General features: G+C 43.2%; 1 protein-coding gene and 1 pseudogene across 2 annotated transcripts; one reads left to right on the top strand and one right to left on the bottom strand.

Annotated features, from left to right (window-relative positions):
- Positions 1–60: 60 nt before the first annotated feature.
- LOC129814130 (NAD kinase 2, mitochondrial-like) lies at positions 61–12,694 on the top strand (annotated as a pseudogene).
- A 1,847-nt stretch (positions 12,695–14,541) lies between these two features.
- LOC129814101 (S-phase kinase-associated protein 2-like) lies at positions 14,542–19,014 on the bottom strand. 2 transcript variants are annotated; one of them, XM_055866911.1, is made up of 10 exons: positions 18,846–19,014; positions 17,968–18,212; positions 17,723–17,834; positions 17,264–17,407; positions 17,012–17,146; positions 16,801–16,899; positions 16,527–16,654; positions 16,373–16,424; positions 16,116–16,223; positions 14,542–16,013 (listed from the first exon to the last, which is right to left on the bottom strand). In XM_055866911.1, the coding sequence occupies exons 1-10, from the start codon at positions 18,857–18,859 to the stop codon at positions 15,812–15,814; spliced, it is 1,239 nt and encodes a 412-aa protein (XP_055722886.1). In that variant the 5' UTR covers positions 18,860–19,014; the 3' UTR covers positions 14,542–15,811. The 2 variants fall into 2 exon arrangements, with proteins under 2 accessions (XP_055722886.1, XP_055722877.1); XM_055866902.1 differs by lacking the exon at positions 18,846–19,014 and having other exon boundaries at positions 17,968–18,832.
- Positions 19,015–21,011: the final 1,997 nt, after the last annotated feature.

The following is a 21,011-nucleotide window of genomic DNA, read 5'->3' as shown; positions in this document are numbered from 1 at the left end:
TCATAATTTTTCATGGTTGTTGTTGCTGAGCTGATGTTACTAACAAAAAAGGTATCTTGTCCTCTAGTCTAGTAGACCTGCATTCATCTATCCAGTGTTTTCAGATCAGTGCAGGCGAAGGAGAGAAGACAAAGGTATCCCACTTTGGACAATGTTTGCCAAATGAATAGCCTCTCTACTGCTGATTTTCCTTCATGAACACTGAAGGACTGGTAAGGTTCCATTCATATTGGTCTCATATTTATAGTGTTTTCAGGTGACAAAGGGAAAGGAGTCTAGGAAAGGAAGCTATTTAGACAACAATATTCTGGTTTCCATTAGATAACACAGACACAAAGTCAGATTCCACAGCCACAAAGTCATAATTGCAACAACAACAACAACAAAAAATGTGTCTTAATTTTTAAGGTTAGGGTTAGGCATAAGGTTAGCAGTGCGGTTAAGGTGAGGGTTGATGTTAGGTTTAAACACATATTTTAAGAAGATAAATGGTAGAAATTGGCGGGGTTTAGACATAATTAATAAATAAATCATAAATAAATAAATAATGACTTATTGGCTGTGGTAACTAGTGACGACAGGCTCCACCCCTAAAAAGCACGTTGTTGTACGTAATGAAATAAGCGTGCGAGCGCATTCCGCAAGCGTGCGTGCTTCAAATACCATGTTGTAGATCGTAGGTCCGTACAGCTGGGTACTGTTGTTCTACAAGTCCTCTGATTCTCAAACACATGCATGTATTTAGTGTCTTGAAGGCGTTTAGAGTATATAAGTATGAGCAAACTAATGCTTGGATTATTAGAATATTATTTTGAAAATGTGAAAGGTGCATGTAGAGGGTCGCTGGCAAGGAAAGTTGATAGCCAACAATATGGACTGTTTAGAACACATGTTGGGCTTACAATAATTTTGATAAATTGAAAACTAGTTATCCCGTTCTACCTAGCTGGATCGGGAGTGTGCGTGACCATCTTTGCTCTCATTACATTAGCTGGCAAAAGTTAGTGAGACGAAACAAAAGTCGTTCATATAAACTGTCATAACTAGTTACCTACATTGTAAGCTCGTGAAAGTGAAACAGAGTTGGCTAGAGTTAAGGTGGTCAGTTTCTAAGCTGCTATAGTAGCTAGCTCGATAGCTAAACTTGTTAGGTCGTGGTTTGTCAATTCAGAATTACGTTAGTCCACTAATTTAGCTAGGTGAGAGTTGGTGTCGCAGTATCTGGATTCGACGATTGTAGTGCATGAGGGACCCATGTCAAATAGCTAGGACATCAGATTGGATTAACACCGACATGGGCCAACAACTACATTAATGGGGACCAACAACGAATAGCTTTTGTTTCATTTATTTAATTTTTCTAATAATTTACAAGAATGACTCACCGTTCCTTTAAAAACTTTCTGTGCCTTGGGCATCGAGATGTCACTATTTTAAATGGGAGCGTCACATCCAGATGGAGATGCGACGTATTGCATCACAGGCTGAAATTGGTTTTAAACCCGCAAAAGTTGCTGTGGTGACAAAGATGACAAGGTATGAATTCGAGCAGCAAAGATATCGCTTTTCAGAGCTCTCAGAGGAGGACCTAAAACAACTGGTAAGGGAATGGAAAACGATGTGATATAAGTGGTACTTGCTCTCAAACTCCCTCATATGTTAATGTGTTCGTCATTGACTGTTAAACACCCCCATAACAAGTCATCAACACACCAGTTTCACTTTCAGTTTAGACATGGAAACCCAGGTGATCCGATAGGTAAATGCTGGTCATAGACAAATATTCACTGAGGATGTCAGATTCCTTTCTCAATGTTGAGTTTTTTAATGCTAATCCTCACCACCAGAGAGCCTAGTTGAAATGACTTTGCTGTGATTTAAAATATATATATTTTTTATTTAACCTATTTAACCAGGTAGGCAAGTTGAGAACAAGTTCTCATTTACAATTGCGACCTGGCCAAGATAATGCAAAGCAGTTCGACACATACAGCAACACAGAGTTACACATGGAGTAAAACAAACATACAGTCAATAATACAGTAGAAAAATAAGTCTATATACAATGTGAGCAAATGAGGTAAAGGCAAAAAAAGGCCATGGTGGCGAGGTAAATAAAATATAGCAAGTTAAACACTGGAATGGTAGATTTGCAGTGTGAAGAATGTGCAAAGGAGCTAAATAAATACAGTAGGGGAAGAGGTAGTTGTTTGGGTTAAATTATAGATGGGCTATGTACAGGTGCAGTAATCTGTGAGCTGCTCTGACAGCTGGTGCTTAAAGCTAGTAAGGGAGATAAGTGTTTCCAGTTTCAGAGATGTTTGTAGTTCGTTCCAGTCATTGGCAGCAGAGAACTGTAAGGAGAGGCGGCCAAAGGAGGAATTGGCTTTGGGGGTGACCAGAGAGATATACCTGCTGGAGCGCGTGCTACAGGTGGGTGCTGCTATGGTGACTAGCGAGCTGAGATAAGGGGGTACTTTACCTAGCAGGCTCTTGTAGATGACCAGGAGCCAGTGGGTTTGGCGACGAGTATGAAGCGAGGGCCAGCCAACGAGAGCGTACAGGTCGCAGTGGTGGGTAGTATTTGGGGCTTTGGTGACAAAACGGATGGCACTGTGATAGACTGCATCCAATTTATTGAGTAGGGTATTGGAGGCTATTTTGTAAATGACATCGCCGAAGTCGAGGATCGGTAGGATGGTCAGTTTTACGAGGGTATGTTTGGCAGCATGAGTGAAGGATGCTTTGTTGCGAAATAGGAAGCCAATTCTAGATTTAACTTTGGATTGGAGATGTTTGATGTGAGTCTGGAAGGAGAGTTTACAGTCTAACCAGACACCTAGAATATGTGGACAACTACAAATACCTAAGTCAGAACCGTCCAGAGTAGAGGTCGACCGATTATGATTTTTCAATGCCGATGCCGATTATTGGATGACAAAAAAAGCTGATACCGATTAATCGGCCGATTTTAACAACAACAAAAAAAATAATAATGTTTTTTTAAATATATATATATATCATACACACACACATTTTTGTAATAATGACAATTGCAACAATACTGAATGAACACAATGAACACTTTTATTTTAACTTAATATAATACATAAATACACACACGCACACAGCTCTGAAGTGACAATGATACTGAAGAGTCTGCTTAGGAGACAAATAATCTCAACTGTTTGAATAAAAATAGAGTTTAAGTTACCTGTGATGAATGTTGAAAACAAAAACTTTAATTTCTATATGCAGGAAATCCTATTTTAATAATGGGCATGGTAAGAATTGACAACCAAAGTGCGAGTCATAATTCCCATGACACCTAGCAAAATCTGAAAAGCGGTTCCTTCCTTTATTCCATAGGATATTTTTAGGTTCACTTAAAATAAGGTCTGTGTTTCGTGTAGGCTTACATCACCGTGCCAATTTTATAACTGTAGATATCCATAGGACAAGGTAACTCTGATCAATATTGGCTAAATATAAGCGAAGATAAAAAAAAATTGTAGAGTGGATTTATGAAAATATGTTGACAAACGTTACCTTATCCTAGTGAGATTTGCACAGGTATCAAAACGTCGAGGCGGTTTAAGCCTGCACGAAACACAGACCTTATTCGAAGTAGATCAAGACATTCTCTATGGAAGACATGAACGGTAAAATAATGAAGGAACCCCTTTCAAATTCAGCCGCAAGTTATTACAGGAATTATAACGCGTCGACTATTTCTCTCTAAACCATATACCTTTGACTAATCCGGAAACTATCACCTCGAAAACAAAACGTTTATTCCGTTCCGTATTTTATCTAACAGGTGGCATCCATGAGTCTAAATATTCCTGTTACATTTCACAACCTTCAATGTTGTCATAATTACGTAAAGTTCTGGCAAATTAGTTCGCAAAGAGCCAGGTGGCCCAAACTGTTGCATATACCCTGACTCTGCGTGCAATGAACGCAAGAGAAATGACACAATTTCACCTGGTTAATATTGCCTGCTAACCTGGATTTATTTTAGCTAAATATGCAGGTTTAAAAATATATACTTGTGTATTGATTTTAAGAAAGGCATTGATGTTTATGGTTAAGTACACATTGGAGCAATGACAGTCATTGATTGATTGTTTTTTATAGGATAAGTTTAATGCTAGCTAGCAACTTACTGCATTCGCTAACAGGCAGGCTCCTCGTGGAGTACAATGTAATCAATGCAAGATTGGATCCCCCGAGATGACAAGGTTAAAAATCTGCCGTTCTGCCTCTAAACGAGGCAGAACGTTCCTAGGCCGTCACTGAAAATAAGAATGTGTTCTTAACTGACTTGCCTAGTTAAATAAAGATTAAATAAAGGTGTAAAAAAAATAAAACGGCAAATCGGCTCCCAAAAATACCGATTTCTGATTGTCATGAAAACTTGAAATCGGCCATTCCGATTAATCGGTCGACCTCTAGTCCAGAGTAGTGATGCTGGACGGGCGGGCAGGTGCAGGCAGCGATCGGTTGAAGAGCATGCATTTAGTTTTACTTGTATTTAAGAGCAGTTGGAGGCCACGGAAGGAGAGTTGTATGGCATTGAAGCTCGTCTGGAGGGTTGTTAACAGTGTCCAAAGAAGGGCCAGATGTATACAGAATGGTGTCGTCTGCGTAGAGGTGGAGCAGAGACTCACCAGCAGCAAGAGCGACATCATTGATGTATACAGAGAAGAGAGTCGGCCCAATAATTGAACCATGTGGCACCCCCATAGAGACTGCCAGAGGCCCGGACAACAGGCCCTCCGATTTGACACTGAACTCTATCAGAGAAGTAGTTGGTGAACCAGGCGAGGCAATCATTTGAGAAATCAAGGCCGTTGAGTCTGCCGATGAGGATGTGGTGATTGAGTCGAAAGCCTTGGCCAGGTCAATGAATACGGCTGCACAGTATTGTTTCTTATCGATGGCGGATAAGATATCGTTTAGGACCTTGAGCGTGGCTGAGGTGCACCCATGACCAGCTCTGAAACGAGATTGCATAGCGGAGAAGGTGCTGTGGGATTCGAAATGGTCTGTAATCTGTTTGTTAACTTGGCATTCAAAGACCTTAGAAAGGCAGGGTAGGATAGATATAGGTCTGTAGCAGTTTGGGTCAAGAGTGTCCCCCCCTTTGAAGAGGGGGATGACCGCCGCTGCTTTCCAATCTTTGGGAATATCAGACGACACGAAAGAGAGGTTGAACAGGCTAGTAATAGGGGTTGCAACAATTTCGGCAGATTATTTTTTAGAAAGAAAGGGTCCAGATTGTCTAGCCTGGCTGATTTGTAGGGGTCCAGATTTTGCAGCTCTTTCAGAACATCAGCTGACTGCATTTGGGAGAAGGAGAAATGGGGAAGGCTTGGGCGAGTTGCTGTGGGGGGTGCCGTGCTGTTGACCGGGGTAGGGGTAGCCAGGTGGAAAGCATGGCCAGCCGTAGAAAAATGCTTATTGAAATTCTCAATTATAGTGGATTTATCGGTGGTGACAGAGTTTCCTATCCTCAGTGCAGTGGGCAGCTGGGAGGAGGTGCTCTTATTCTCCATGGACTTTACAGTGTCCCAGAGCTTTTTTGAGTTTGTGTTGCATGAAGCAAATGTCTGCTTGAAAAAGCTAGCCTTGGCTTTTCTAACTGCCTGTGTATATTGGTTTCTAACTTCCCTGAAAAGTTGCATATTACAGGGGCTGTTCGATGCTAATGCAGAACGCCACAGGATGTTTTTGTGTTGGTTAAGGGCAGTCAGGTCTGGAGAGAACCAAGAGCTATATCTGTTCCTGGTTCTAAATTTCTTGAATGGGGCATGCTTATTTAAGATGGTGAGGAAGGCATTTAAAAAATAAATACAAATTGAACCAGGCATCCTCTACTGACGGGATGAGGTCAATATCCTTCCAGGATACCCGGGCCAGGTCGATTAGAAAGGCCTGCTCGCTGAAGTGTTTCAGGGAGCGTTTGACAGTGATGAGTGGAGGTCGTTTGTGGTCATCTGAGTTTTTGGGCTTGTTACAGCTTGCATTGAAGGGCTCCAGCTACATTGGGCTTCTGGAGAGAGACAACATCCACACCTGCAATGTGGATCACATTGTGGAGAGTCTACAGTAAGAAAATAGGATTTTATTCAAGGATATTGTTGTGGTGTACTGTCTACAAAAGGTCATGAAGATGTGTGTGGCCACATGACCTTTGTGTGTCTCTCTGTGTTCCTTCTAGGAAAGAGGGGATTGAGGTGCGTGTGGTGAAGAGAGGGGAATATGATGAAGAAACAGTGCGATGGGCAGATGCCATTATCTCGGCAGGGGGCAACTTGTCACGATCGCGTTGACATGAACGAGAGGACCAAGGCGCAACATGATTTGAATACATCTTTTTAATAACAACGACGAAGATGAACACGACACACTATTACAACACTAACGAAAACAACAAACGATCGTGAAAACTTCAAACGTAAGTGCACACACAAACTACTTACGTCGAACTATACATATACACAAACAATGACCCACAAACAGCTAAAGCCTATGGCAGCCTTAAATATGGCTCCCAATTAGAGACAACCAAAATCAGCTGTCTCTAATTGAGAACCCATTCCGGCCACCATAGACTTTCCTAGAACTACACCCAACATAGACACAGCTAGACACATACACTCAACACAAAACCATAAACTACAACAAACACCCCCTCTACCATATAATACCCCAAAATACACACATACCCCATGTCACACCCTGACCTAACTAAAATAATAAATAAAACAAATAATACTAAGGCCAGGGCGTGACATAATCCCCCCCTTAAGGTGCGAACTCCTGGACGCACCAGCACATAGTCTAGGGGAGGGTCTGGGTGGGCTTCCTTCCACGGCGGCGGCTCCGGCACTGGTCGTGGTCCCCACCCCACCATAGTCATAAGGGGCAGCACCGGGATAAGGGGCAGCACCGGGATAAGGGGCAGCACCGGGATAAGGGGCAGCACCGGGATAAGGGGCAGCACCGGGATAAGGGGCAGCACCAGGATAAGGGGCAGCACCAGGATAAGGGGCAGCACCAGGATAAGGGGCAGATCCTGGCTGGATGGCTCATGGCTGGCTGACAGATCTGGCTGCTCATGGCTAGCTGACGGATCCGGCTTCTCATGGCTGGCAGACGGATCCGGACGCTCATGGCTGGCTGGCGGCTCTGGCAGATCCTGTCTGGTTGGCGGCTCTGGCAGATCCTGTCTGGTTGGCGGCTCTGGCAGATCCTGTCTGGTTGGCGGCTCTGGCAGATCCTGTCTGGTTGGCGGCTCTGGCAGATCCTGTCTGGTTGGCGGCTCTGTCAGATCCTGTCTGGTTGGCGGCTCTGTCAGATCCTGTCTGGTTGGCGGCTCTGGCAGATCCTGTCTGGTTGGCGGCTCTGGCAGATCCTGTCTGGTTGGCGGCTCTGGCAGATCCTGTCTGGTTGGCGGCTCTGGCAGATCCTGTCTGGTTGGCGGCTCTGGCAGATCCTGACTGACGAATGGCTCTAGCGGCTCCTGACTGACTAATGGCTCTGACGGCTCGGGACAGACGGGCGGCTCTAATGGCTCTGGACAGACGGATGGCTCAGACGGCGCTGGGCAGACGGATGGCTCAGATGGCGCTGGGGAGACGGATGGCTCAGACGGCGCTGGGGAGACGGATGGCTCAGACGGCGCTGGGGAGACGGATGGCTCTGGCCGGATGAGGCGCACTGTAGGCCTGGTGCGTGGTGCCGGAACTGGAGGCACCGGGCTAAAGGCACGCACTTTCAGGCTAGTGCGGGGAGAAGGAACAGGGCATACTGGACCCTGGGGACGCACATTAGGCCTAGTGCGTGGGGCCGGAACTGGTGGTACCGGACTGGGGACACGCATCTCAGGGCTAGTGCGAGGAGCAGCAACAGGATGCACAGGACTCTGGAGACGCACAGGAGGCTTAGTGCGTGGTGCCGGAATTGGTGGTACCGGGCTGGAGACACGCACCATAGGACGAGTGCGTGGAGGAGGAACAGGGCTCTGGAGACACACTGGAAGCCTGTTACGTGGTGTAGGCACTGGTGGAACTGAACTGGGGCGGGGAGGTGGCGCCGGAAATACCGGACCGTGCAGGCGTACTGGTTCCCTTGAACACCGAGCCTGCCCAACCTTACCTGGTTGAATGCTCCCCGTCGCCCGACCAGTGCGGGAAGGTGGAATAACCCGCACCGGGCTATGTAGGCGAACCGGGGACACCATGCGTAAGGCTGGTGCCATGTATACCGGCCCGAGGAGACGCACTGGAGACCAGACGCGTTGAGCCGGTATCATGGCACCTGGCTCAATGCCCAATCTAGCCCTACCAGTGCGGGAAGGTGGAATAACCCGCACCGGGCTATGAACACGTACAGGAGACACCGTGCGCTCTACTGCGTAACACGGTGTCCGCCAGTACTCCCGCTCTCCACGGTAAGCCTGGGAAGTGGGCGCAGGTCTCCTACCTGCCTTCAGCCCAATACCTCTTAGACCCCCCCCCAAGAAATTTTTGGGTAGTACTCGCGGGTCTCCAGCCTTGTCTCTGTGCTGCCTCCTCATATCGCCTCCTCTCGGCTTTCGCTGCCTCCAGCTCTTCACGAGGGAGGCGATATTCTCCCGGTTGCGCCCAAGGTCCGTTACCATCCAAATCTCCTCCCATGTCCATGAATCCTTAATGCCTTGATCCTGTTGCCGCTGGTCATGTTGCTTGATCCGGTATTGGTGGGTCATTCTGTCACGATCGCGTTGACATGAACGAGAGGACCAAGGCGCAACATGATTTGAATACATCTTTTTAATAACAACGACGAAGATGAACACGACACACTATTACAACACTAACGAAAACAAGAAACGATCGTGAAAACTTCAAACGTAAGTGCACACACAAACTACTTACGTCGAACTATACATATACACAAACAATGACCCACAAACAGCTAAAGCCTATGGCAGCCTTAAATATGGCTCCCAATTAGAGACAACCGAAATCAGCTGTCTCTAATTGAGAACCCATTCCGGCCACCATAGACTTTCCTAGAACTACACCCAACATAGACACAGCTAGACACATACACTCAACACAAAACCATAAACTACAACAAACACCCCCTCTACCATATAATACCCCAAAATACACACATACCCCATGTCACACCCTGACCTAACTAAAATAATAAATAAAACAAATAATACTAAGGCCAGGGCGTGACACAACTGTTCCCGTTTTAAGAGTTTGAGAATAATATCTGATCCTTTACATGGTCACGTTCCCGCTGAGGGGTACAAAACAATTCAAAATAAATTGCATTCATACAGTGCTCAGAGAAGGGTCAACTCAATCCATGAATAGGCCCATTTCACCCTGAGACCTAGTTGACATTAGCTCTGACAACCTCCCGTTCCTTTTGTTAGGGGATGGGACTATACTACTTGTTGCCAGTAAGGTTTTCAATAAAGACCAACCGGTTCTTGGGGTTAACACAGACCCTGAAAGGTAAGAACTCACAACAAAATAGGTTAGTGAATATAAAGTGGTGATATGGGTTTGGGCAGGTGGTAAGTTTACTTGACTGGTAAGGTTCTTAGCTAGTTTAGAAGAGACAGGTTGGGGAATTCATTGTTGTGAATTTCAGCATTTTGTTATAGAATGAGAGGAGATAAATTACTTTATCTTGTTTGATGAAAAAAGTGCTCATATTATATATATATTATTACAAGCATCTTTTTATTAATTGTTTTGCATGAAGGTCAGAGGGACATCTGTGCCTTTCTGTGTGTTACACACATGTCTTCCCTGAGGCACTACAGAAACTGTCTGGTCAGTTCAGGTGGGATTTTCACTTCCCTGAGGCACTACAGAAACTGTCGTGGTCAGTTCAGGTGGGATTTTCACTTCCCTGAGGCACTACAGACACTGTCCTGGTCAGTTCAGGTGGGATTTTCACTTCCCTGAGGCACTACAGAAACTGTCGTGGTCAGTTCAGGTGGGATTTTCACTTCCCTGACCAGAATACTGCTGTTAGGAAGGCTATGTTTATGTGTAAAGAATAGTCTGATTTCTTTGCCACACCTCTAAAGTTTTGTTTCACATGCCTGGGGTGTATTCACTAGGAGCGAAACAGGGTGGGACCTACCTGAATTTGTCTAATATAAACTCTTGTTTCCGTTGCAAAAAGTTTTGGACTAATGATTATCGTTTAAGGACCAAACGGAGCGGGGATGGACATACCTGAATATGTCCAATAGAAAGTCTTGTTTGCGTTTTCAGTTTAAAGTTAACGGTTTTTGTTGCATAGTGTTTGCAACAGACTAAATCTTTTGCTCAAGAATCGGCAAAACTATTACACCCCTGGTCTTACTACTCTGCCCTCTAGTGTTACTGTTGCTGAACTGTCAGACATGAGTTTCTGATTCCAGGATCAGTAATGCGTATTAATATCATGGCATGTTTCACCACCCCCTCTTCTTTCTCCATATGTTCCTCTCCCTGTCTACTGCATATTCTACTACTTAACTCCTTTTGAATAATTTACTTCCCCATCCACTCCTCTCCCATTCTCTCTCCTCCACCCTGATCCCGGGGGTTTCCTGTGTACCTCATGCAGGTGGCAGTGGCGGCAGAGGATCCGTCTACACCTGGAGGGCACCGGGATCAACCCCATCCCAGTGGACCTACATGAACAGCAGCTCAGTCTGGAGCAACACAACCAGGCACACCGCATTACCCTCAATGGAGGCCCAGCGCAGTACGGCCCCTCGGCCTTCTGTGTACCTGTATCAGTCTCTGTCTGGGCCCTTGAGACAAATCTAACACTTATTGAATGGACGCTGCACTGTATTGAATGAATAACATGTCTTCTTGACTTACAGCTGTGTGTGTGTGTTCAGTCTCTGTTGTCGTTCATTGACAATTATTTTCATGTAATTTGTCAAAAAGCCCTTCACTAACTGTCCCTCTATGAATTAATCGGTTTCTTTGATACAGGTGAGGTTTACCGCCTATCCAAGCCCTACATACTACCTGTCAGAGGACTGAATGAGATCTTCACTGGGGAATCTCTCCTCAAGGTACCCATGTCCTCCAATCAAGCCATAGCATCATGAACCCCCCCCCCCCCCCCCCCTCCCTAAACATGAATGCCTGTTTTTCTGTTCATCAACCCCACCCCTGCACTACTATCACGCCCACCCATCTCGCTATGCACTCATTGGTAGATTTCTGTCCGTGACTCTTAGGATGAAGTGTAAATCCTTGAATCCCCATCTCACCCTCTTGCTCAATAGAGCTTCCTACTATGAGACCTCTGTGGATAACTGATCGTGGGAGAAGCAAAAGAGCTCTGGCCTCAGTATCTGCACAGGGACCGGATCTAAAGCCTGGTAGACATTTTACATGTACATTTTAGTCATTTAGTAGACCCTCTTATCCAGAGCGACTTAGTTAGTGCATTCATCTTAAGATAACTACAGGTGTGTGACACTACCACATATCACAGTCATCCTAAGTACTTTTTCCCCCCTCAATTACGTAGTTATCAGCAAAGTCAGTGCTAGTAGGTAAAGACAAGTGCAAGTGTTAGTTCCCTTTATTTTTATACGTAGTGCCAACACAGGCCTCTATTTATTTTTTTGCTGATACTGGAAGAGCCCTGTCAATGCTGCATCTCATTCATAAAAGTTCTAAAATCTCTATCAATAAAAACTGTGATTGACAGCACAGCCTTTAGTGGTCCTCCAGGGCTTGAATGTTAGCTTCATGGAATGTGAGCTTAATGAGAATCATTCTAGTTTGTCTCATCTACAGGTCATACAATATTAACAAACTGGTTGAACAGGCTGTGGAAGATCCTAAGGATAGGTATGTGGACTCCAACCTTTCCTCATGAACAGCAATGATCCTGTGGATTTATTTTCTTGTTAAATCTGTCTAAATGTTTCAATTTCCAGCAGTAATTCCAATCTATGATTTTGGAGAACCTGTATAGTACACTGATAATTCAATCATTGTCCTGCCCTTGTCTTTTTCTCCCCAGGAAAGGCACAAACGGGTCTTGATATTCAACTGAGTCAGGACTTTATTGAGAAAGGTGAGTTCCAAAATATGTACAGCTGAATGTGTTGTATGAATGGATGGATGCTCAAGGAAAATTCGTATACATGAATCTCACTATCTTTTGTCAGTGACTGATGAATACAACGAGTGTCTGGTGTTTGGTCCGGAGGAAGGCTAAATGTTCTTCAGCATCAGAGAGCCCATCGTCAACAGAGTATTATCCAGCAGTCGCCAAAGAGGTTTTGCCAACAGGTCAGTTTATCTACAGTACCCATTCATTTTGTCTTGCAGTGGGGTTTGATGTACAAGATCACACTTTAGTATTTTTGCTCTTGCTCTTCAGGGTGTGTGTGCGCTCACGGTGCTGGGACGCGTGCATGGTGGTGGATGGCGGGACTTCTTTTGAGTTCAACGATGGTGCCATAGCAACAATCACGATTAATGAGGAGGACCAGCTCCGGACTGTGCTCCTTGAAAACTGACTGACCGGCCAATCATCCTTAGAGCTCATACAAGACCCTCAGCAGCAGTGATCTATAAAGGGAGTTGGGACTAGTTTCTTATTGTGACCTCAAAATAAACTTGTCACATCTGCCATGTTCTACCATTGAGTTTGCTTAAGCATGATTTCCTTTGTTACATGAGACGAAAGTAATTCTGTCAGGATGCTGTGAGTTGTTTGACCTTGCCTCAGAAATTTACCGTTGCTAAACGCTACCCCATCAATCCTCTCCACTCATTGGGATATTAGGCCAAACTGAAGGACAGAGCGAACCCACAACGATGGTTGACTTACAGGGCTTTTTTTCCCTGGAAAAGTATCATTTGAATTGCTGTAAATGTCCTTTTCAGGTGATATGTAGTTTGCCCTCCCTCCCTGAGTAGTGCGTTTACTGCCCAGAGATTTTGCCATGTTAAATGCTTACTTTTACAACCGAGGATGAGGTACATTTCATAGTTTCTGTAACACATGACATTACCTGACTGAAGAGGATTTTAAGCATAGTTTGCACTGCCATCAGCTTCGTTTGTAATTATATTAGTCGGTTAAGTACCAATTCCTATTATAAAGAATGTTGATATTGAATAGACTGCACAAAAGCTTATAGTTGGTATTGGTGGAACAATTGCAATTAGAGGTCGACCGATTAATTGGCATGGCAGATTTAACATTTTAATAACAATTGGTAATCGGCATTTTTGGACACTGATTGCATTGCAATTCACGAGGAAACTGCGTGGCAGGCTGACAACCTGTTTCACGAGTGCAGCAAGGAGCCAAGGTGAGTTCCTAGCTAGCATTAAACTTCCATTACAAAACAATCTTAACATAATCACTAGTTAACTACACATGGTTGATGGTATTACTAGCTTGTCCTGCATTGCATATAATCAATGCGGTGGCTGTTAATTTATCATCGAATCACAGCCTACTTCGCCAAACGGGTCATTTAACAAAAGCGCATTGCCGGGAAAAAAAACTTTGCACACTTATCTAAACATCAATGGCTTTCTTAAAATCAATACACAGAACTATATATTTTTAAACCTGCATATTTTAGTTAAAATAAATTAATGCTAGCAGGCAGTATTAACTAGGGAAATTGTCACTTCTCTTGCGTTCAGTGCAAGCAGTCGGGGCATATGCATCAGTTTGGGCCGCCTGGCTCGTTGCGGACTAATTTGCCAGAATTGTACATAACATTGAAGGTTGTGCAATGTAACAGCAATATTTAGACTTGAGGTTGCCACCCGTTCGATAAAATAGGGAACGGTTCCGTATTTCACTGAAAGAATAAACGTTTTGTTTCTGGATTTGACCATATTAATGACCCAAGGCTTGTATTTCTGTGTTTATAAATAAATCTGATTTGATAGAGCAGTCTGACTGAGCTGAGCGGTGGTGGGTAGCAGCAGGCTCGTAAGCATTCATTCAAACAGCACTTTACTGCGTTTTGCCAGCAGCCCTTAACTTCAAGCCTATCAACTCCCGAGATTTGGCTGGTAATAAAGTGCCTATAAGAACATCTAATAGTCAAAGGTATATGACAAATGGAATACAGAGAAATAGTCGACCGTCATAATTCCTAAAACTTCGTAACTGAGAATATTGAACCACCAGCTTTCATGTTCTGAGCAAGGAACTTGCATTATTGAGCAGCTTGGCTTAAACCAGACTAGTGGACAATACAAAACGGAAGGCATTGTATTGTTCCCAACCTGCCAGGGCCTCAAAACAGAATGTGCCTGGGCCAATCTGACACTTTAGGAAACAGTTAAATATAGTTGGTTCCAGCCTTCACCATGGGGTCTTTTGGAAAACATCCTAGAGTTAACAGGAATGTTTATTTATAAATCAGTGTAATAAGATTAATATGCCAAAGGGGAAACTACGACACAGGAGGCATGTCTGATTTTTAAATGGTGTGAAAACAAAAGGTGGCAAATCAACTAGTGATCACAACTTTAAATAAAACATTTATTTACATAAAATTGGTAAGTTTCACATTTTAGTATTTAACATAGTAAATCTTATTTTTAAAACACATGAAAAGAAAGGAAAAAAAGTTTCTCAAACAAAATGTGAGCACGAACAGGAAACATACCAAACATGGCACCGATACATAACTACTGCTCCCTTGTGGCCAAGGCTACCATTTACTACATAGGTGTAGTGCACATTCTCATATCGTACCTAATTTAGGCACAAGATTAAAAATGTTAATTTCCACAAAAATGCCAACGGCTCTAGCATATTTTATTTATGTTATGCCTCAGCTTTCATTCAGTCAAAACGGACATAGAGCTGGATTTAAAATGTAATACGAACAGCGTGGCTTCATTGATTTCTTATGGTTTCTAACTTTAAAATACAAAACAAAATAGATCAAGTAAATGACATCATTGTTAAAACTGGGCCTTAAAATGCAGATTGAATTTGTATTTTATGAAACACTGAAGAGGGAATTCCAAATCATTGCATCATGGAAAGATGCCAACTGCTAATGGTAGAGCACCTATGCATTAGTCTAACAGACCAATCTTCCTAGCTTGTCTTTCTGGCAAACCCGGCTTACAGTTGATAGATCTGAAATGAAATTAACTTTCCTATATCCAGCTAGTGAAACGTTACAGAACGAACCAACATTATCAAGATTTTCTTTGTTTGGCAAGCTTAACTACAGACCTTTTTTTCCAACAGACCTGTCTTTGGAATGTTCGAAAGTCAATATATTGGACAGGTCATAGGATCCTGATAACATATCCTATAAATCAGAATGTAATATTATAGCAAGTAAAAAATAAAGACATTTCCCTTATGACTACACGCTCAGTCTTCAACATTATCAGGGTTAAATTGTCTAAAACAGGTACCCTTTTAAAATCTTAAGAATTCAGTTGCATGTTATTCAAGTAAGATTACTGTGGAGAAATGCAATCTACCGGCATTTAGAATTCCCACTACGGTGCATATGAAGGCCATGTTCTATTACTGACCTTAGAGTAACTTTGAACCAATGCCCGCCATTATAAAAACAAAATAAGTGTTGACAAAAGCACAACAAAACAGAAATCGTCATCAGCAGTGAGAACAATTGGTGTCAGTGTACCACAAATTACGTACGGCTCAAATTAATTTGCATACACAGAAAATAGCTTACATTCCTTGTATAGAATGACCACATCAGACAGAAATAAGTTATGACAGCGTTAGGAAGGCGTTGTGACTAGGACCTGAACACCAGGCGACAGGTCATACCCCACATGGCGCGGTCCCGCCGGGTGGCCTCGGTGGGACGGGCCACGCCCGAGAATGGCCTGGTGTTGATTTGGAGACGGGGCAAACTTTTACTCAGGATTGGCAGGTAAGTGTCCTGGACCAGCCCGTACACCTCTAATGTCTGCAGCTCTGGAAACTTCTCAAAGTCACTGAAATAAACAGGTTTATTTAGTACTACACAAATTATAAAGAGGACAATTTGCAGCTAAGAAGCATTCCTGTTATCACATAAAAAGATAAGTGTGACTTACGCTAAGGCAGCAGGGTGGATCTGGTAGCAGCGGCTCAACGCTAAGTGTCTAAGAGACTGCAGCTGCTGGAGGATGGGGAAACTTGATGTCGTCATCAGAACACTGTCACTGTAACACAAATACAGTCAGTTATCATAATGAGATTATGGGATAGAACACAGTAGTTGCACAGTATCCATGTCAAATCACATCAGTCAAAGCAATCATCTGGATCCACAGTTCAGCCCAGGTCAAGACCTGTACTAGGAATTCCTCACCTTAAATCCAGATTTACAAGGTGAGGACATCTCTCCACCAAGTCTTTCAGATCTGTAAAGAGGCCATTGGTAAGTTTAACATCAATAGATATATGTAAACATTCAATACAAATATGGGCAGAAGGAAAATGTTCAATGCCACAGGCTTCCTCACCTTCCATAGTTAGGTTCTGTCTGTAGCCACTAAGGTTGAGCTGGGTGATATTGGAGGGGATGTTACTGACAACAGCCTTCACATGATCAGTACTGAAGTCACACCATGACAAGTTCAACTCTTCAAGCCTTGGTGTAGGAATGGAAAGAGACATTTCTGCATTAGTTTACCAATGCACAGATATTTTAAACAGTGAGTTAAATACATTGATTATGCTGTCATTCAGAAATAGGACTTCACAACAGAAATACAAATTGACAGACTCCAAGCTTACCGTGAGCATGATTTGAGCATCTCACCAAGCGAGTCGGGTGAGAAGCCAGAGCAGCCACACAGATTGAGCCGTACCAGCTCAGTATTCTGGGATAGGGACCTGTAGAGTAACAATGTTAAGAATCATGCCGAATGTTGTCTAAAATGACTGGTAACATTTACACTACATCATTTGACAGATCATTGCAACAGAGCATGTTTTCTTTACTCACTGAATGATCCAGTCAGAGAGCTCCAGTCCCTCCAAGCTTAGATTCTCTAGTCGCCTGCAGCGGGAGATGATGTCATCTAGAAACACGGTTGAGACAGTGCAGCTGGAGAGATCCATGTGCTGGACACGCAGGTGTCTGAAAAAAAAACGTGACATACAGCACCACAAGCTAAGTTGTCTGCGTTCACCTTCAACAGTTGGAAAAGAAAGCCCTGTATCCCCATAATAGGCATGAGTATGTATGAGGACTCACCGTGTGTGGGTGAAATGTGGTTCTCCAATGCAGGTATGGGGGCAGCGTAGTCCCAGTACTCCAGCCATAAGCACCTGCCCAAGAGCTTGATCCAGTTGGGGGTTCCCTACAAGATCCACACTATGCCACAGAGACTCGTCAAACCTGACAGGCACAAAGGCATGCATTGACTTAATGACAGGTTTTGTTGACCCATTTGACTGTGTTAGGAGATGAGGGTGATATCTAATATTTATCATGCAGAAATACTGCAATGTAGTAATACATGCAAGTCATTTAGCAGTTGCTCTAATCCAGAGCAACTTACAGTAGTGAGCGCATACATATTTTTTACTTTTTCATACTGGTCCACTGTAGGAATCGAACCCACAACCCTGGCATTGCAAGCACCATGTTCTACCAACTGAGCCCCACGGGACTAAGAACTTTACAAGCATGATTGAATGGTCGCAGACATACACCAAGCGATGCCAGCGCTTGCAGACCCGGGACATCCGGAGGAGGTCCTGCAGGGGAAGGCAGGAAAGGATCCCCAACAGTAACTCATCTGGTAGTGTGTCCCAGGACAAGCCTATCAGAAAAACATCAATAACTCAAAAGTGTGACTTCTCTGAAACATAATTCCATATATATTTATACAAGTGGTAGCAAGTCTTCTTCTGAGCTTATTGTATTCCTTCCAACACATGTATATCTATACACACCTGAGAACTCCCTCCTTTTCCTTGGTCGCCTGGCAAGCACAAACTGGTTCTCCTCATTCTCTTTGCCCTTGCAGACCACCCGCTGCTTGTGAGGTGGTGACCACTTGTGAATGAGCTCGTGTGGGGTGTTCTCTGTGTCCAGACCGTCTCCGATGCGTTCTCTCTTTTTCCGTTTGCTTTTCTGGGATATGGACAGCATTGATCCCTCCAAATACTCATTCAGACAGGGCAACTCCTGCAGAGGCCTAATACAAAAAGGGGGACAATCCTTGTGTGTGTACGCATGTTGTATTACCCGGGATGTAACGACTGATGTAGTTAAAACAAAACCTATTTTAATTCCCATCGTTACATGAAGTAACAATTAGCAAGCCAAATTAGGTAACGTTAGTTAGCTACAATGGATGGCCCGCCATAATGTTTGCAGGCGTTCCATTTCAGTAATCTCCAAAAAGATCGCGCCATATCACACCAACAAAGAAGCGTTTAAATAGATAGGTATGTATGTAATACAAATACATTCGCTAGCATTCCTACTACCTAGCAATAAAAAAAGTGTTTTATTATGTATAAATTATCGAATGCTGACGTGCTAGCTACCTCCCTGTGTTGGGCGCGCGTGATTTCGATTGCTCTGTCTTCCAATGCATTTGTGGTATTATTTGCTCGAACAGTACTTGTGTTCTCATCATCGTAATTAAAAATCAATAATTACTATTTTAATTTGAGGCTTGCATAGCACGACGAATCGACCAAATATGACTATTTGGTCAATTCAAGCTGGAACCATCCGCAATGCATTCTAGAATGCGTCCACCCACACCATGCAATCAATAGCTTAAAAATCTAAAAATGGTTGTGAAGTTTTTTAAACATACCCTTCGTGTGACATCTTCCCGGGTATTTGCTTGAAATAGGAAACCTAAAAATCCGTGTTAGAAATCAATAGAAAATAAGTAACTAGACAACTTTACTCCTCTGAACCGAAACCAGACTGTTTAAACCTCCCGCAAGATCGCCCGCCCTCAGCTCTGCTGCGTGCTGTGATTGGCTGAAAGTCTTCGTGCAAGAGGAAGTGACGCAAACATCCTCTTGAGCAAATTTTCTTTTTAATGTTTGAAGATTCGATTAACTGTTCCGGGTTGCTCCGGTGGTAGGAGTTTTTTTCGGGTGAAAATTATTTAATTAGTTTTGGAACACTTGGCTGCCTCCCAGGCGTAAACCAGGTGCACCGCTCTGGCCGACGGCGAAATCGGCTCAAACCAAAAGTGACGTACTTTAAGCACATGGAGTAATGAGTAGTATTCTGTGTTTTCAAATGCAAAAGTGATTGCTTTTGATAAAATTACTTTACCTGCCTTTCCACTGAAAACTAATTTGAAAAGTCGAACATATAAAATGTACTGAAAATATATGTATGTTTCTGAACGATGCACCATATTGCCTTGTTGATAACGTTATCGAGAGGCGCAGATTACGGTTCGATTTGAGAAGATCACTCCTCCCATCACCGCTTTACCGTACACGTCATGGTCCATACACCGGTCCACCGCGTTTCATTTTAATTGAACTACTATTTTTTTTCCTGAGACTTCTAAGGAACAAAAACTCACGGCGTTCATATCATAGAGATAGATAGAGGACTCTGGTGTCCAAAAGCCTATTTTAGCATGGACAGCGCCGTTGATGACGTGCACCATTTTGAAGTACCATTAAGTATTTCTGGAAGTAGTCAATTGGGTGGGACTTCCTTTGGGTTAAGGAAGGATCACATAATTACCCCCAGGTCACCAGGAGGGAGCTAACGTTCAATAACTGCAGGTGGCAATAAATCGCCAACCATGGCTTTATACCTGTTAAAACAACATACTCCAGACCCCAGAGACTTTTATTGATTAAAGAGTCTAGCAACAAATTCAGCTACTTTTCCTGCCTTTGGGGAGTATTGACACCGAGGGTTTCTATCTATGATTTGTATATCATTTAATTCTGCAGCAAACGAAAGTAGTAAATACTTAAATTAACACTTTTTTTCTTAAAACTGCATTATTGGGTAAGGGCTAAGGGCTTGTTAGCATTTCCTGTAAGTGTAACAGATGTTGATCGTACTCTCCTTGAGTTGTGTTTAGTTCAAAGAAATCACCCCAGCCAGTGGTACCAGTTGAGCGTTATTTATTATCTGTGATTAAATAAGAAACAGCACGTTAGATGTGCATGGCTTAATGATGTTGATGGTAAAATCCCTTGTATCACATTTTCATACTGGGGAGACCTGACGTTCGTGATCTCCCCCTATCTGCAAGCAGGGCCAATAACACGCCTTATTGTCATCGGAATTGAACCAACCAATAAGAGTGCTTGAACATTAAATATACATTTATTTAAATGCAAGTGGAAACATTTCCAACCCTGGTCTACACCTGTTCTTTTGGAGCATGTAACAAATAAAACATGATTAGATTAGCTTTTGATTTGAGAAGCTGTGTCAGGTACCGTAGCTGTGCCGCAGCAAGGAAAATTGGTGCGGTGACATCATCCCAGCAACGGCAAATTGTAATCTAGCGACAAATCAAAAATACAATATGAATTCTCATCAGTGATGTAGTGGTAAAACAATTGGTCGCTAAATTCTGATCGCCGGTCGCGGTGAAAAAACGCTCCTATTCTTTCAATATTTTTTTCCTCAAAGGTGGGTAAACTGTTAGACAAAATACACCACTGATTCTCACTGAAAATCTGGTTGGCAACACTAGTGGCAGAATGCACATTTTTAGCGAAGATACTGTTAACTAACCCAAGATATCTCATTGGCATCGTTTCCAATGGGAGCAAATTAAGTATAGTGGGCAGAACAAGCAACAACGTTTTATCACAGAGGACAACTTTATGACTCATTATTGTAGTCCGTATAAAAATGTGGGATGGACCTCTCTGTCTGTAAAAAGACAGCTGCATTCTCTTTTATTTATTTACAAAGCAATCTTAGCATTCAAACTCCCTTCATATGTAACTTAATTAATAAAGGCAAGAATGGTAAATCAAAT

This window comes from Salvelinus fontinalis, chromosome 2 (genome assembly GCF_029448725.1).
Source record: "Salvelinus fontinalis isolate EN_2023a chromosome 2, ASM2944872v1, whole genome shotgun sequence".
Taxonomy (NCBI): domain Eukaryota; kingdom Metazoa; phylum Chordata; class Actinopteri; order Salmoniformes; family Salmonidae; genus Salvelinus; species Salvelinus fontinalis.
The sequence above is the reverse complement of the archived record's forward strand: the minus strand, read 5'-3'. Positions and strand labels throughout refer to the sequence as shown.